Source organism: Pinus tabuliformis, chromosome 6 (genome assembly GCF_031772625.1).
Source record: "Pinus tabuliformis cultivar Carrire ecotype Pingquan chromosome 6, CPIR1, whole genome shotgun sequence".
Classification (NCBI taxonomy): Eukaryota; Viridiplantae; Streptophyta; class Pinopsida; order Pinales; family Pinaceae; genus Pinus; species Pinus tabuliformis.
In genome coordinates, this window is record NC_142292.1 from 1,258,536,347 (window position 1) to 1,258,550,797 (window position 14,451).

The 14,451-nt window shown below is 44.1% G+C and overlaps 1 protein-coding gene and 1 pseudogene across 2 annotated transcripts in view; both read left to right on the forward strand.

Annotated features, from left to right (window-relative positions):
* LOC149263233 (protein KINASE OF THE OUTER CHLOROPLAST MEMBRANE 1-like) overlaps positions 1-14,451 on the forward strand; it is a 110,555-nt pseudogene that overhangs the window by 34,870 nt on the left and 61,234 nt on the right. The window lies entirely within an intron of this gene.
* On the forward strand, positions 10,868-12,322 carry LOC149263234 (tRNA endonuclease vms1-like). The gene has a single exon (XM_089387413.1). It carries the CDS (start codon positions 11,154-11,156, stop codon positions 12,204-12,206), a length of 1,053 nt encoding a protein of 350 aa, XP_089243539.1. The 5' UTR covers positions 10,868-11,153; the 3' UTR covers positions 12,207-12,322.

Below are 14,451 nucleotides of genomic sequence, written 5' to 3' on the forward strand. Positions count from 1 at the left end.
AAGAAGGATGGAAGCCATGAAAGATTCTGCGATGTTGTAAAGAAGTAGTAGAACTCCCTAAGTTAAGAGGGAGCCTGGATGAAATCTCCCTAGGATAAGAGGATGGTTGAAAATATCCTTTGTATAGGAATGATTATATCCTCTCTGATTAAGAGGGAGTGACAGATATGGTTCTCTACTTCATGTGTCACGCACTAGACAGGATTGGTAGCCGTAAGTTTTAGTGAAGGCCATGAGTAGGAGAAGGAAATTGGAGAATGCATTTTGAGGTGCTGCTGAAAGAAGGAAAGCAGGTTTTGATTGAAGAATATGTTATTGCATATGAAGTACGAAAGAAAAGTGTATGATTGAGGAATCTTCTGTCAAATATTCGGTTGATAGTTCTACTATGGAAAGTTGAGAAGCAATATCAAGTTGTTTGGAAGACCCCGAAGGTTTGTATTTGATTATGTACATGTGAAAAGTATATTATTGATTGGGGTTGTGTTTGTATAGGTAAATCTCTCGAAGGTTTTGATAGCATGCTGGTTATTGATTAGTTTGATTGAGAGAGATTTGTTCTCCTTGATCTGTTGGATCAAGGAGAGGCTTTGTGAGTGAAACATTGCATGGGAGGACATCTGGCCGACACTTTGTGTTGATGTCTAGGTCTCGAAGTTGAAAAGGTGGTGTTGGTCATTGAGCTCTGACACACACCTGGATTTTTGGGTTGATGATTAGCAAGTAAGCCTGATGGTACGTAGAGAGGTTGAAAGGTTAAGCCTATCTTAGTCCCACCCGTATAGATTGCCCTGGTTAGGAATCTAGTTCATGGCATTGCGGTGCCTAAATTGTTGAGAGACCAATGGATAGATTGCCCTATTTAGGAATCTAGTTTGTGGGATTGCGGTGCCTAAATTGTTGAGAGACCAATGGATAGATTGCCCTAGTTAGGAATCTAGTCCGTGGCATTGTGGTGCTTAAATTGTTGAGAGACCAATGGATAGATTGGCCTAGTCAAGAATCTAGTTCGTGGCATTGTGGTACCTAAATTGTTGAGAGACCAATAGATAGATTGCCCTGGTCAGGAATCTAGTCCGTGGCATTGCGGTGCCCAAACTTACTCATAGATGATATGGTTTGATATCCTCCATGTACCTCTTTGGTTATATGTAAATATGAATGCCTCCCTAGTTAAGAGGGAGTGTTGGAAAATGTAACTAGGTTTGGTCTTCATTTAATTTATTTGAGTCATCTTGTAATATATATTTGTCAAAAGAAAAGCAAAAAGGATTTTATTATTGACTTATTAAAGCATGGGTTTCATGCTTGGGTCATTTGTATTAGGTCAAGCCTCCATTGTAGGTTTTAGGGTGTTGTCAAAGTCAATTTGTTTATTGGTTAAAAGACTCCTCCATCATCAGTCAGCCTCCTCAACGACTCCTTCAAGTCAGCCTCAAAGGAACATTCATAAAATGATTCATGTCGGCCTACAACTAAGACGCATATCTTCATTGTTCATGTCGGCTCATTTAGTATGGTCATACCGCTATAATTACAAGCCTAGAAGCTCGCATTTCAGAGGGACAAGAAGCTCGCATTTTCTGAAGAGAAGTTCGTTGTTCAAACTTCATAGGTGGAAATATCGCATATAATCACAGAAGATATGTTTCGGTACTACTATAGAGATCGAATTATTTCAAGGTTATTACAATGAAAGGAACTCTGGTGCTATCACAGTTTTGGTATTATCATAGTAAATATATTTTGCTGCCATTGCATAAAGGAATTTTTCGGTGATCACAGTAATGAGGTTCGAGGCTATTGCAGTAAGAAGGTAGTGCTGGTATGCAGATCACAATGAGGAGATTCGATACTGTCACAGTGAAGAAAACTCGATGATGTCATCTCAAAGAAATTCAAGGAAGTTAGATGCTTGTGTAAGAAAGAAGTTCAATGGTGAAGTCTTGATGCAAACATAGTGATAAGGATTCGGTTCAAGCATGGAAGTGAGGTTGACTTGATGGATGGAGGTAGTCTCGTGTCTAAGATCTAATGGTCTTGGTCGCCTCATCTTGAATCTACTGAAGGAAGAATTTGTGACTGGGTTTTCCCCTCGAGGGGGGCTTTGCCCTGGCAGCATGCCTATATCTTGTGTTCTCCCTTTTTGTTGCTTAGCATTAATCTTGATGATATGAAGAGGTAATTAAGAAATCAAATACTAATAATGAAAATATCACAAGTTAATGTCATTAAGAGGAAACTTGTTTTAATTGCCATCTCTATGGATTATCCAACATGGTAATTTACCCATCATGGTAATGCATTTACCCTGATTCAGAGAGGCCAGCGTTGCTGACGCAAAGGGCCAAAAAGCTGACTCTCTGGGCCTCCTAAGGTTGATGCAGACCTATTCAGGGTGACGTAGGGCCAGCGCTGGGTAGAGAGGGGCTGACGCAGTCTAGAAAGGCAAATGCTGGGGTTTCTGCGGCAGATTGGAGTTGAGGAGCTGCCGAAAGGATTATCCGGGGTTTCATCTAGGAAATTTGTGTCAAACTGAGAGGTATTACTGCCAAGGAAATTCTCTGTTGGGTAGGCCGGTTTTGGCACCCAGATTGTACTATGATATTGCTTAATAAGAAATCCCTCAGGTAGCTGCACCAGTTTTCCCACATTGGATTTTTCCGGGGACATTAGTCCAAAAATAACGGTGTCATTTGGTGTGATTGTTTTTGTTTCCTTTAGTTGTTTATTTGTAATATGTTGAGCATGCATTAGTGTTTATTTTCAGTATTTACATTGTAAATAACTTGTTAAGTAACAGAACAAGTAGGTAGGAATAAATCAGATAAAGTGCATGGAGGGTTTCTAACTGGTAGACTTAGAAACTTCAACATCTTGTTGATGATGTTTATGTATTTCAAGTAGCGTTGAATCAATGATGAGTTTCATGAGTGACCATGTTGATCAGTGATTTGTAGTTTTGATGTTTATTTTTGCTACTACTACTAAAGTTGTAGAGGAGTTTTAGGAGTCGTCAAACTCTGAGCCATATTATTTATGTAGCTCATGTTGATGACCTTTTGTCTAGTAGTGGTGATGAGTTTGATCATGTCGTTGATCATTGATATGTAGACTTGTAGTAGGTTAGTGATCCCATAGCTTAGAGCATTGTTTTCAGACTCTAGGGGCCATTTAGAGCCTCATTGAGTATGTATTTTGCTGCAGATATGTATTGCATTCAGTGCCATTTTGATATATTCACCTTTACATGGTATATAGATGAGCAAACCTTGCATATTTTGTTTTAAAAACCAAGCAATGTTTTAAAAACCGGAACCGGTGACCGGATTGGTCCACCTAATGAACCGGGTTTTGAACTGGGATTGGTTAGGTCTAAACGAACCGGTTTTTAAAAAATACATCAAATAATTAGTTTTTAATGAAAAAAACTATTTTTAAGATTTAAAACCATGATTCCAAGCCAATAGAAACAAAATCTTCTTCCGCTTTTCTTGCTTTCCCTCAGATTCTAGGGCAACATCTTCCTCCTCTTCCTTTTTGACTTTGATCCCCTTACTACTGCGTCCCGCCTTTGACTGTCGTCTGATCTCTTCTTGGCGAAGAGCCGCCCACATCTCATCCCAAGGTGGAAGTGTCCCTTTGCCCAGTATACTCTGGACAAATACCTCCCAGTCTTCTGAGACTGCATTCAAGGTTGTCCTCACCATCAATTCCTGATCTGGCGTGGCTTCTATGGCAGTCAACTGATCTCGGATCTCATTCAGTCCTCCGAGGAAGGTGTCAATCGGTTCTCCCTTCTTCATCTGATATGACCTCAACTGATTTTCTAGTAACATTCTTCTTTGCACAAAAGTATGCTGGTACAATTTCTTTAGGGCCTCCCACATCTCATTTGCCGTTTCCTTCTCGGCAATGTGTGGTACTACATGGTCCTTGACCCTGTCAAGGATGATGCTCTTGGCCCTCGCCATTGCCTCCTCGTACTTGTCGTTCTTAGTTGGGTCGACTGGGATAGCTATCGTCTTCAAGGCGAAGTGCTTGACACGATTTTTGTCAAGTACAGATAAGATTCTGGCCTTCCAGACTGCGAAGTTTGACGCTCCGTCCAGCCTGTCCTGGTCTCTTACTCCGTGTAGTGCCATGATGCTCTTCTACTTCCCTCCTGGAAGTTCTTGATGTGACTCCCTCTGAGTCTCGATTTCCCTCCTGGAAATCCTTTTGCCGATGTTGAGATGCCCCCTACTCTGATCGTTTGTGCAACCGCACCACTGATCTGGGTTTCTCGGCTAGAAACCCTCAGTAGCAACTCCCTCCTCTTGGCCTTGCCTGGTCAGGTACTGTTTTGACTACAGTGCCTCACCAACTCCACTCTGCAATGTTCCCACAGCCTTCTAAACCCCAGAAACCTGAAGGTGAGAGCTCTTAGGCTCTGTGCAATCCCGACACCAGCAACCTGGCCTCCTCAGCCAACTGCGCCAACCCTCCTAGTTTCTGCGTGGCTCTGCATGAGGCTCCTTTGCCTTCCTTAGCCTCTGCGCTGCCTCTTCCTGGCTCACCCATGATGACACAGGCACTGCGTCACCCTTCCCTTGTCGCTGCTCTGCTAGAAACAACTTCTGTCACCTCAGGACCACTGTTTTCTACTGCTATTGCTCTGCTCGGCTGATGTCCTTAGTCCTCCTGTGATCTGCAATCACGCTTCGATACCATGTTGAAGTTTCTAAGTCTACCAGTTAGAAACCCTTCATGCACTTTATCTGATTTATTCCTACCTACTTGTTCCGTTACTTAACAAGTTATTTACAATGTAAATACTAAAAATAAACACTAGTGCATGCTCAACATATTACAGATCATCAATTGAAGGAAACAGAAACAATCACACCAAATGACACTGTTATTTTTGGACCAATGTCCCCGGAAAAACCCAATGTGGGAAAACCAGTGCAACTATCTAAGGGTTTTCTTATTAAGCAATATTAGAGTACAATATGGGTGCCAAAACCGGCCTACCCAAAAAAGAATTTCCTTAGCAGTAATACTTCTCAGTTCGAGACAAATTTCCCGCTTGAAACCCCGGATAATCCTTCTGGCGGCTCCTCAGCTCCAATCTGCCCCAAAAACCCCAGCGTCTGCCTTTTTGGACTGTGTCAGCCCTCTCTGCCCAGCGCTGGCCCTGCGTCACCCTGAATGGGTCCTGTGTCAGCATTAGGAGGCCCTGTGTCAGAGTTCTAGCCCTCTGTGTCAGCAACGTTGGCTCTTTGAAGCTCTGCGCAAATCCCGGCTGCCTCTACGTCAGCTCTGGCTGCTACTGCGTCACTCTCCCCGGCTACTATGTAATATTCCTAATTAGTCATGGCTAATTGGAATATATTTTGCTCAATTTTGCCTTTTATAGTTATTTATAAATAAAAAGGTGAGAAAAAGGGGGACATAACTCACCTTTAGAATAAAGTCACTTCCTAGTAGCACAACGTTGTGACTTAAAGGGGAGCCAAAGGACCACGCAGAGACGGGGCCCACGCAGACACTTGGAGGGACTGCGCAGATGGAAAGGAACACGTGGCAAGAAAGGGACTGCGTTGGAGGAGGTGGGCCTTAGGATTGAGAGAGGCCAACGCTATAAAGGAGAGGGGAGCCTCCTCATTTTGTCATTTGATTATGTGCATTTGAGCTAGTCACTTCGACATGGAGCACGCTGGCTGTTTAGCTGGTCTGCAGCACTGTTTAGTGCATCGAGTGTCTCCATTCAAAGATCTCACCTTTAGCCCCGAGGGACTTCGAGTGCCTGCTCGGGCAAGGTAGTTTTCAGCAGTCTTTTGCAGGAGGATTGATCTTTGGAGGGAGGAGGAATTGAGCATTTTGGATAACTGCGCAGTCTTTAGGGAGGGACGCAGTTCTTTTGGTGGGAGTTCCGGATTGAGGGTTTTGCGGAGGATTTGAGATGGGAGATTGAGTAGGGGATCAACCCTTGCATATTGGAGGATTTTGGCAGAGTTCCAGGTGGAGTTTTGGAGGATTCTATTCAGTGGCAGCGCAAAGCCTTGAGGGACAACGTAGATCCCTAAGGGGGTGATTTTCGGGGGTCGGCTATTTCAGAAAATCTTTCTGGGTTTTTCTGGGTTTCTTGAGTAGAGTCTGACTCCAGAGTTTCAGCATTTTCTGAGGAGGGGAATAGCCCCAATTCCTCATTTTATTTACAGTAGTGGCCGCAGCACGACAGTTCTCCAGCAGCTTGGACGTAGTTCAGAGAGAGGCCATTCCTTTGCTATTCTGAGTGTATTTCTTCACTTGCCTTGTGCAAGTTGAGGTGCTACCTGTCTGAGTAACGCTTGTACTCTTTCCATTACTCAGTATAATAAAATGGCTTAGCATTTCTCTCTGCATTTCTTGAGTATCTGCTTATATTTCATGTTCACACTATTATATATTGTACCACTGTTATTTTTATCACTCTGAGTTTCCTGGTCACTATATCATTTGGATGTGTTTGGTTGGAGTTTGCTTGGGTTTGAGGGATATCCCGGAAATGGGATATTATAGGGAGCCTGTGGTGGACGCAGAGCAGGAGGAATCGATGGCAGATGATGACGGGAAGAAATTTGCGGACATACTCCTCAAATCAGTGCAGGATCTGTTCAGGCAGAACGAGGTGATGCGGCAGAGATTCACGACAGTGGAGGCTAGACAACGTGAGAGCCCACGAGTTTTCCAGGTTGGAGAGGGATCGGGTGCATCTCACCATTTGCTAGAGCAGGGTGCCACTCAGCATGATACTACTCAGCAGGTGGCCTCACATGCCCCTATACGCTCTACCATGCCCACTTTCCTAGGAGTAGATATGGGGGCCAGAGCATAGCATGAGGCAGAGCCCGGTCATATGGGCGATTATTTTGCGGAGTACCAGGCCTATGGGCAGGAGTTCAGAGATGCTCTCTCATTTAGAGACTTTGTTCAGCGCCAGCAGGATAGTAGACCCCGCGACCATCACAGAGGATACCGGCATTAACATGATGGAGACACCCACCGCACAGCTAGTAGATTTCACTTGCCTACGTTTGATGGCTCATCAAACAGTTCGGCAAAGTCTTGGGTGGAGAAGGTAGACATCTATTTCCAGCTTAACCAGATGTCGGAGACGGAGGCCATCAAGGTGGCGACATTACATTTGGATGGTGAGGCCCAGGACTGGTGGTTCCTTGGGTTGGTTACACTCGGACACTCCACAATGATGACCTATGTCGAGTTCACCAGGAGACTGATAGAGAGGTTCGACCGGAGGGATCCGGAACAACATTTTGTTGCGCTGACAAGGCTCAAACACATCGGAAACCCAGAGGTCTACATTGCAGACTTCTTGAGGGTTTCAGTGATGGTGCTCGATCTATCTACGACACGGAGTATCTACATGTATGTTGAGGGGTTAGCAGAGCCACTTTGAGGCCTAGTCAGGTCCACTAGACCAACCACACTCCAGGATGCTATTAGCAGGACCCGAGATTTACAGGATGCCTTACCCAGGTCCCGGACACCTTACCCCCAAAGACAGGGTTTCCAGCCTAAGGGGAAGGATGTGAGGATTCCGGCTCCAAAGGGGGATCCAGGACGAGCACAGATTGATGATGATGCCAGGAGGGAGTTGAAGAAGAAGTGGTTGTGCTTTACCTGTCAGGAGCCGTGGGCATCGGGACATAGATGTGCTGTTGGCAAAGAACATTTTATTGAGGTCTTCTCCGATAGCAACGAGGAAGAGGATGAGGAGGATGATGTGGAGGCAGGAGGTAGTCATGCCGCGCAAGATCGTTTACCACCTCCACCAGCAGCAGCAGGTGGTGCATCTTTTGCAGCTACCGGAGGGGCCTTTGCAGCATTGCGAGGAGTCCCCAAGTATTTGACGCTGCGCGTACGGGGGACAGTACGTGGCCAGCGGGTATCAGTTTTGGTTGACAGTGGGGCAACCCACAACTTCATCGATGCATAGATGGTTGAGCGGAGAGGTATACAGACAGAGAGCTTCAATGGCTTTTCAGTTTTGGTCCTAGGAGATCAGAGCATGGTGTGTGCTCGTTATGTTCCAGAGTTAGTGACGATGGGCACCTACACACTGACTGACCACATTTTCGTGGTCAATATTCCGGACACCAACATGATATTGGGTGTTTAGTGGCTTATCACTCTAGGGGAGGTCACGACAGATTGGAAGACCCTAGAGATGGAGTGGGATGATGAGAAGACAAGGAAGCATGAGAAGATACGGGGACAGCGCACATATCTGCCTCCAACTGTTTCGGCTCATCGGATGGAGGCAGTCTTCCGGAAGGGAGACGTAGAGTGGGCAGTGGAGCTGCGTGCATTAGAGGTAGGGACTACAAGGCAGACGGTGCACCTAGAGATACAGTCCATCCTTGACCGGTATGCCATAGTATTTGGGGAGATTCCGTTAGGATAGCCACCGGACCAGGGGTTTGAGCACACAATTGAGCTTGAGTAGGGCATACAGGCAGTGATTACTACCCCCTATAGGCATCCCAAGGCCTATCGGGATGAGATTGAGCGGGCCATTCAGGAGTTGCTGGCTCTTTGGCACGTTCGGCCGAGCACGAGTCCTTTTGCTTCTTCCATGGTGTTGGTGAAGAAGAAGGACGACACATTGAGGATGTGCATTGACTACAGGGCCCTGAACAAGAAGACCCTGAAGAACAGGTACCCCATACCCAGGATCGATGAGTTGAGAGGAGCCCGGTTCTTCTCAAATATTGATTTGAGATCTGGGTACCATCAGATTCGCGTGAGGGACAGGACATTCCCAAGAATGCCTTCAGGTGTCGCTATGGGCACTTTGAGTTTTTGGTGATGCTCTTTGGGCTAACCAATGCCCCAGCTACATTCCAGTCTTGCATGAATCACATCTTTTGCAGTCACTTGAGGAAGTTTGTGTTGGTATTCTTTGATGATATACTCATTTACAGCAGGACTTGGGAGGAGCATCTCGAGCACATTGAGACAGTGTTGCGCATCTTTGAGGAGCAGCAGTTCTATGCCAAGCTCTCCAAGTGTGAGTTTGGATTGACAGAGATGTTGTACTTGGGACACATCATGGGGTTGGACGGAGTGAGAGTCCACGAGGAGAAGATTAGGGCCATTAGAGATTGGCCGGAGCTGAGGAACGTGACGGAACTTCGGGGATTCATTGGTATTTGTACTTACTAATGGAAGTTCGTTAAGAGTTTCTCACAGCTTGTTGCACCCTTGACAGATTTGACGAGGAAGGGCGCATTCAGTTGGTTAGATACAGCGCAACGAGCCTTTGACAGGCTCAAGGAGGTGATGAGCAGCTGCCCAGTGCTTGTATTGCTAGATTTTTTGCAGCCATTTGTTTTGAAGTGTGATGCCCCGGGAGAGGGGATCGACACAGTGTTGATGTAGGGAGGTCACCCTATAGCCTTTGAGAGTCGGAAGCTCCTTCCGCACGAGAGGTTGTATTCTATATACGACAAGGAGATGCTGGCCATCATGCATGCATTGGCCAAGTTCCGACAGTATTTAGCAAGTAATAGGTTCAGGGTGAGGACTGATCACAACGGCCTCAGGTTCTTTTTGGAGCAGAAGCAGCTACAGGAGAGGCAACAGAAGTGGATCAGTAAGATCCAAGCATATGACTTTGACATTGAGTATGTCAAGGGTAAGAACAACGTGGTAGCAGATGCCCTTTCATGTAGACCGTCCACATTGTCTCTTATGAGCTTGGACATAGACTGGAGGGCTCGACTCTTAGTAGAGTACTCCTAGGACAGATTTGCATGTGAGGTTCTGGATGGGTAGGTGGCGGATGACAGGTACAGGGTGATCGATGAGATCATTTACTATAGGGATCGGATCTTCTTGACTGAGGGATCTCAGCTCAAGAAGAAGATACTCCAGGCATCACATGATTCACCTTTGGCTGGCCATCAGGGGTTTACCAAAACCTACAGGGCCATTAGAGAGAGGTTCTCATGGAAGGGCCTCAAGGAGGACATACTCCAGCATATCCGGGAGTGCGAAGTTTGCCAGAGGAACAAGGGGGAGATGAACCATCCCGCAGGATTATTGCAGCCTCTTCCCATTTCGGAGGGGAAATGGGAGCGTATTTCGATGGACTTCATCACAAGGTTGCCCATGGTACAGGGCAAGGATTGCATCTTTGTCGTCGTTGATCCACTGACGAAGTACTCACACTTTTTCGCCATATCCGCACACTACACAACAGCACAGGTGGCCGAGCTGTTCTTCAGAGAGATCTTCATGTTACATGGTCTTCCCAAGACCATCACCAGTGATGGGTGTTAGACTCTGTCTTATATCAGAGATTGATTCTTCTTCAAAACAGGGTTTTGAAGAAGAAATCATTAATGTTGCTTTTCAAATTATGTAATTTATCTTCAGCTCTTCTTAAGACAGCAGCAAACTTCAAAAACTTCTACCTGCACAAACACAATTTCAAAGCATCATTTATATATATTTTGTGGAGAGCAGGTATTGCAAAATGCAGGTATATATTTTGGTTGTCTTTATGGTGTTACAGCTCCATTGCAGTTGGATGACAGTGAAGAGATTCATGTGCTCTTTGATTGGATGAAGCAACATGGAAAGGCTGTGTTAAAGCTCGACATGGGTATTCCAAAGCTTGCAAGTTGTTAGAGGATTTCAAAGGGATGGTTTTGAAATTTGATTCAGTCATGTATGGATCTCTTTTAGCTCTCTGTGCTTCACATAAGGGTGAAGAATGCTTACGTGACTATTTGCCCGGGATTGGGGAGGACAAGCAGCGCTCTGCACGCCTTACAACCTGGTTTCATACACCAAAAGATTATTTTATTGAGGTTGAGCAAGTTTCCTATGGTTCAAGAAATGCACGCTATGCAGATCGCTTCACCTTACTTTTACCATGTTGTCTTGATTACATTAAATGGGATGTAATATATAATTCTCAATACCCTTGGGCTGCACCGGATATCATCTTTGGACTGGATGATGATAGCTTTCAGCCCCTTTCCTTTACAGGTGAAGGTCAAGAAACATCTCAGTCAATTTGGGACATTTTTTGTGACTAGAAAATTAAAGACCCATCAGGGCTTTTGCGACTCATTCTTGAATTAAGGAATTTGTACATGGGTTATCAAAGGAAGCGTGTTGAGGAACTAGATGATCCCAGATTGAAATTTGAAATCAGCACCATTATTCCTAGGGAGGGACTGGAGATTTGTTTATTATCTGGAATTGAGAGGCCAGATGCGGTGAAGTTTGCTGTTCCCCTTTTGGACCTTGATTTAAGCAATATTCTGGTTGGGTATCCATTGAAACACTGCCTGCAGATATTCTTACAGGTCATATTTCCTGTAAGGAAAAGACAATCTGAAATGCCATCTTCTCCACAGCTAAAGTTAGTTGCGTCAAAAACATTGAAGGAGTTATTTGACATTGAAGATGTCACACTTCCAGTTTGGGTTGATGGCATGTGCATGGCAGAATATATTCCTAATTTGGAAGAAAATCTAAGAGCTCAGGTGTCAGAAGCTATTGCATCAGTCAATTCACGGAGAATTATTGGAAGAGGTCCTCTCAATGAAGATGAATTTGAGGAAGTAGCACAGGGAACATTTTTGAAAGATGATGACATTTCTAGTATTTCTGGATCAGATGAAGAGTCGGATGATCCTATCACTTGTGGCTGGCAAACTCAAACCGAGTCTGTGAATAGATCCATGAATATGAAAAACCAGATTTTAATATCCCTACAGTCTGGAGAAATTGTCTCAATTTGGAAAAGTTTGTTTTTGGGTGACAGAGAGGATCTACTTCCTGAACATAACAACTCTATGGTCAAAGAGAATGATGCTAAGGGTTTAGCTTTGGCTGACAAGGAGGTGATTGCGAGGTTGCAATCCTTGGTTAAAGAATCTCGAGATCAGAAAAACTTGAGGGTTGTGTTGCTTGCAAGTGGAGGACATTTCGCTGGTTGTGTTTTTGATGGAAATAATATTTTATCTCACAAAACTTACCACAGGTATGTAGTAAGGGCAAACGCAGGTGGCAGGCAATCAAGCAAAGATTCAACTAGGAGAGCTCCAAAGTCTGGCGGGGCTTCTCTGCGGCGTTACAATGAAATGGCTCTTAAAAAGGCGGAGAAAGATGCCAAACGAAAGCTAAAGCAAAGGAGATGAAAAAGATACGGAAATCAAAGCAAAAAGCGCAGGCTCAATCCACCAGTTTAGAAGTAGCTTCCGTTGCAGTTTGTTATGGACAGAATGCTGTCTCAGAGCTACTTGAAAAAGGCAAAGCATTACCCAACATGCAATCGCATGCATTTCAAGAGGAAAAAGACTGGTGACATTTCCTTCAACAGCACAATGGCATTAACACATGTTAACGAAAAACTCTGTTATCAAATGCTGAGGTATTGTTCAGGGAAGATGCCACTGTTGATGATCTCATCGATGTCATTGAAGGGAACCGCATCCATATCCGAGCTTTTGGACCAAAATCAGCAGCGCAAATATCACGTGTTGGCTCTGGTGTTATTCTTCCCACAGTATACCTGCACAAGTGCAATCTGTCAAATGGAGAATGTGAAAGAAATAATTGGGATAAAAATGCATTATAACAATCATTTGGGATAATCACTTGAGAAAAGCACTAAGTTATAAGCATTCATCATTCAACCAGTATGGGACTGAGGATGGTGATTCTAATATGCAGCAAGAGGTGATGGCGCCATTGAAATTATTGATCTCAGATTTGAGTCACACATGACAGGAGGAAAAAGTAAGCAGCCATTACGTCAAAGCGCAGAAATAGGCATGAAATAAGTTTGAAGATATACTTTCCAGATGTGAATGAAACTTAAAAAAGGACGATTGAACACCTAGCAGCAGAGAATAAGATTTCGATTGCCTATGTTATTTTTAGCAAAGGGAAGGACACCTGTAATGCCACCTATTCACCAGATTTGCCTCAAACTTAGCCAAACCATCAACAGAATTCAGTGGAAAGAGCGCCATTCTCCCTTCAGGAAAGCGCTGATTATTTTTAGTTTATTTTGTTAATAAGGATAATAAAACAAATCCCTCATCTTGGGGTCGACTTGTTTTTCCCCAGCTATAGTTTGTTTGATATTTTTGTGAGGTTCGTTAAAACAGCGCCCTTTTTTTGGGCAGTAGTTTGACTTATTGTATTAAAAAATTCATTTGTAAGTAGAGAGAGAGAGAGTGAGAGAGGGGAGAGTTTTTTCTGAGCGCTGGGAGCTGCTGGAGAAGCAGAGAGCTTTGTATTGTACAGTTTTCTGCAGAGAATTTAATGGAATTTCACAGCTCTGTTTGCTGAGATTCATGTGGTATGTTGATTTAGCATAAGTTTTTCTCTTTGTCTCATATGTAATCAGTTATATTCCATTTCATTTCATGACCCTTTCAAGCTGAACAAATGAAGTGATTAGGTAGGAATTCATAGTATTATATGCTCCTCCTATAAGTTTGTTCGCTTTCGATGTTTTCTACTGTTTAAGGAGGATTCAGAGTTATTGTCTACCCTCCTTAGCTCCTCACCAGTCTTGCCATCCCCCATTTGAAACCAGATTTGGTGTTAAATTGCATGCCTACCTTGCCTCAGTTGATAACCTGTGTAGTCATTATATTTTTCTGTTTGAAACTGTGATTTTGCCCATGTAGCCCAGAAAAGCCCCGTCATTCCATTAAAAAACCCCAAAAATCATTAAATCCAAACCCCCTATCAATTTACTAGCCTAAAATCCTTATTCTTAATTGGTCAGCCTAATCATATTGAAAGATCTATCAAATCTGACCCGAGAGAGCCTTCTCATACCCCGTAGGGCTAGCTACGAGGTGAAATGGTTTGATGTAGCCTTGAAGGTTTACCTTCCTCAGCCTAGGGTGAAATCTCAAGCGCTAACATATTGGCGACCATACTGGGGAAGAACAAACTTGTTTGTGGGTTGATGTGTTTGTTTCATAAGTCTTAGACGGAGCCTGAAGTTACGCCAGAAGCCTTCGAAAACGCTCTTGTTTTACATCAGCGCAAGTAGATAAACGCTGCTTCAGTCTATCTCCGTGGGATTTGTGAACATAGCACTTCGATTGTATTTTACCCCAGTACATGTATCAAATTCAGATCTGATGCTGATGGTGGACAGCAGTCAGACACTTATGCAGGCTGAATCATTCACCTGGCGACTCCAAACTCGATCCAGACATTCCAGTGCCTGTTGATATGTTCATGCAATGGTAGGGTATGTGGCAAACCCTGCACTGTGTGAAGCTCTAAACGAATTTAGAGAAAGCTTAGTGGATATTGAAATTAATGAAGAAGTTTTAAGTTTTTTCCTTCAATGTTTGAAATCTCCGAATTATCATCCTAGCGTCTGTGAGTTACTTGTGGAAAGAATTGAAGATG

What these genes read in the sequence shown, in the direction of transcription:
- LOC149263234 (XM_089387413.1), top strand. Translation starts at nt 11,154, where the DNA reads ATGGGTTATCAAAGGAAGCGTGTTGAGGAACTAGATGATCCCAGATTG.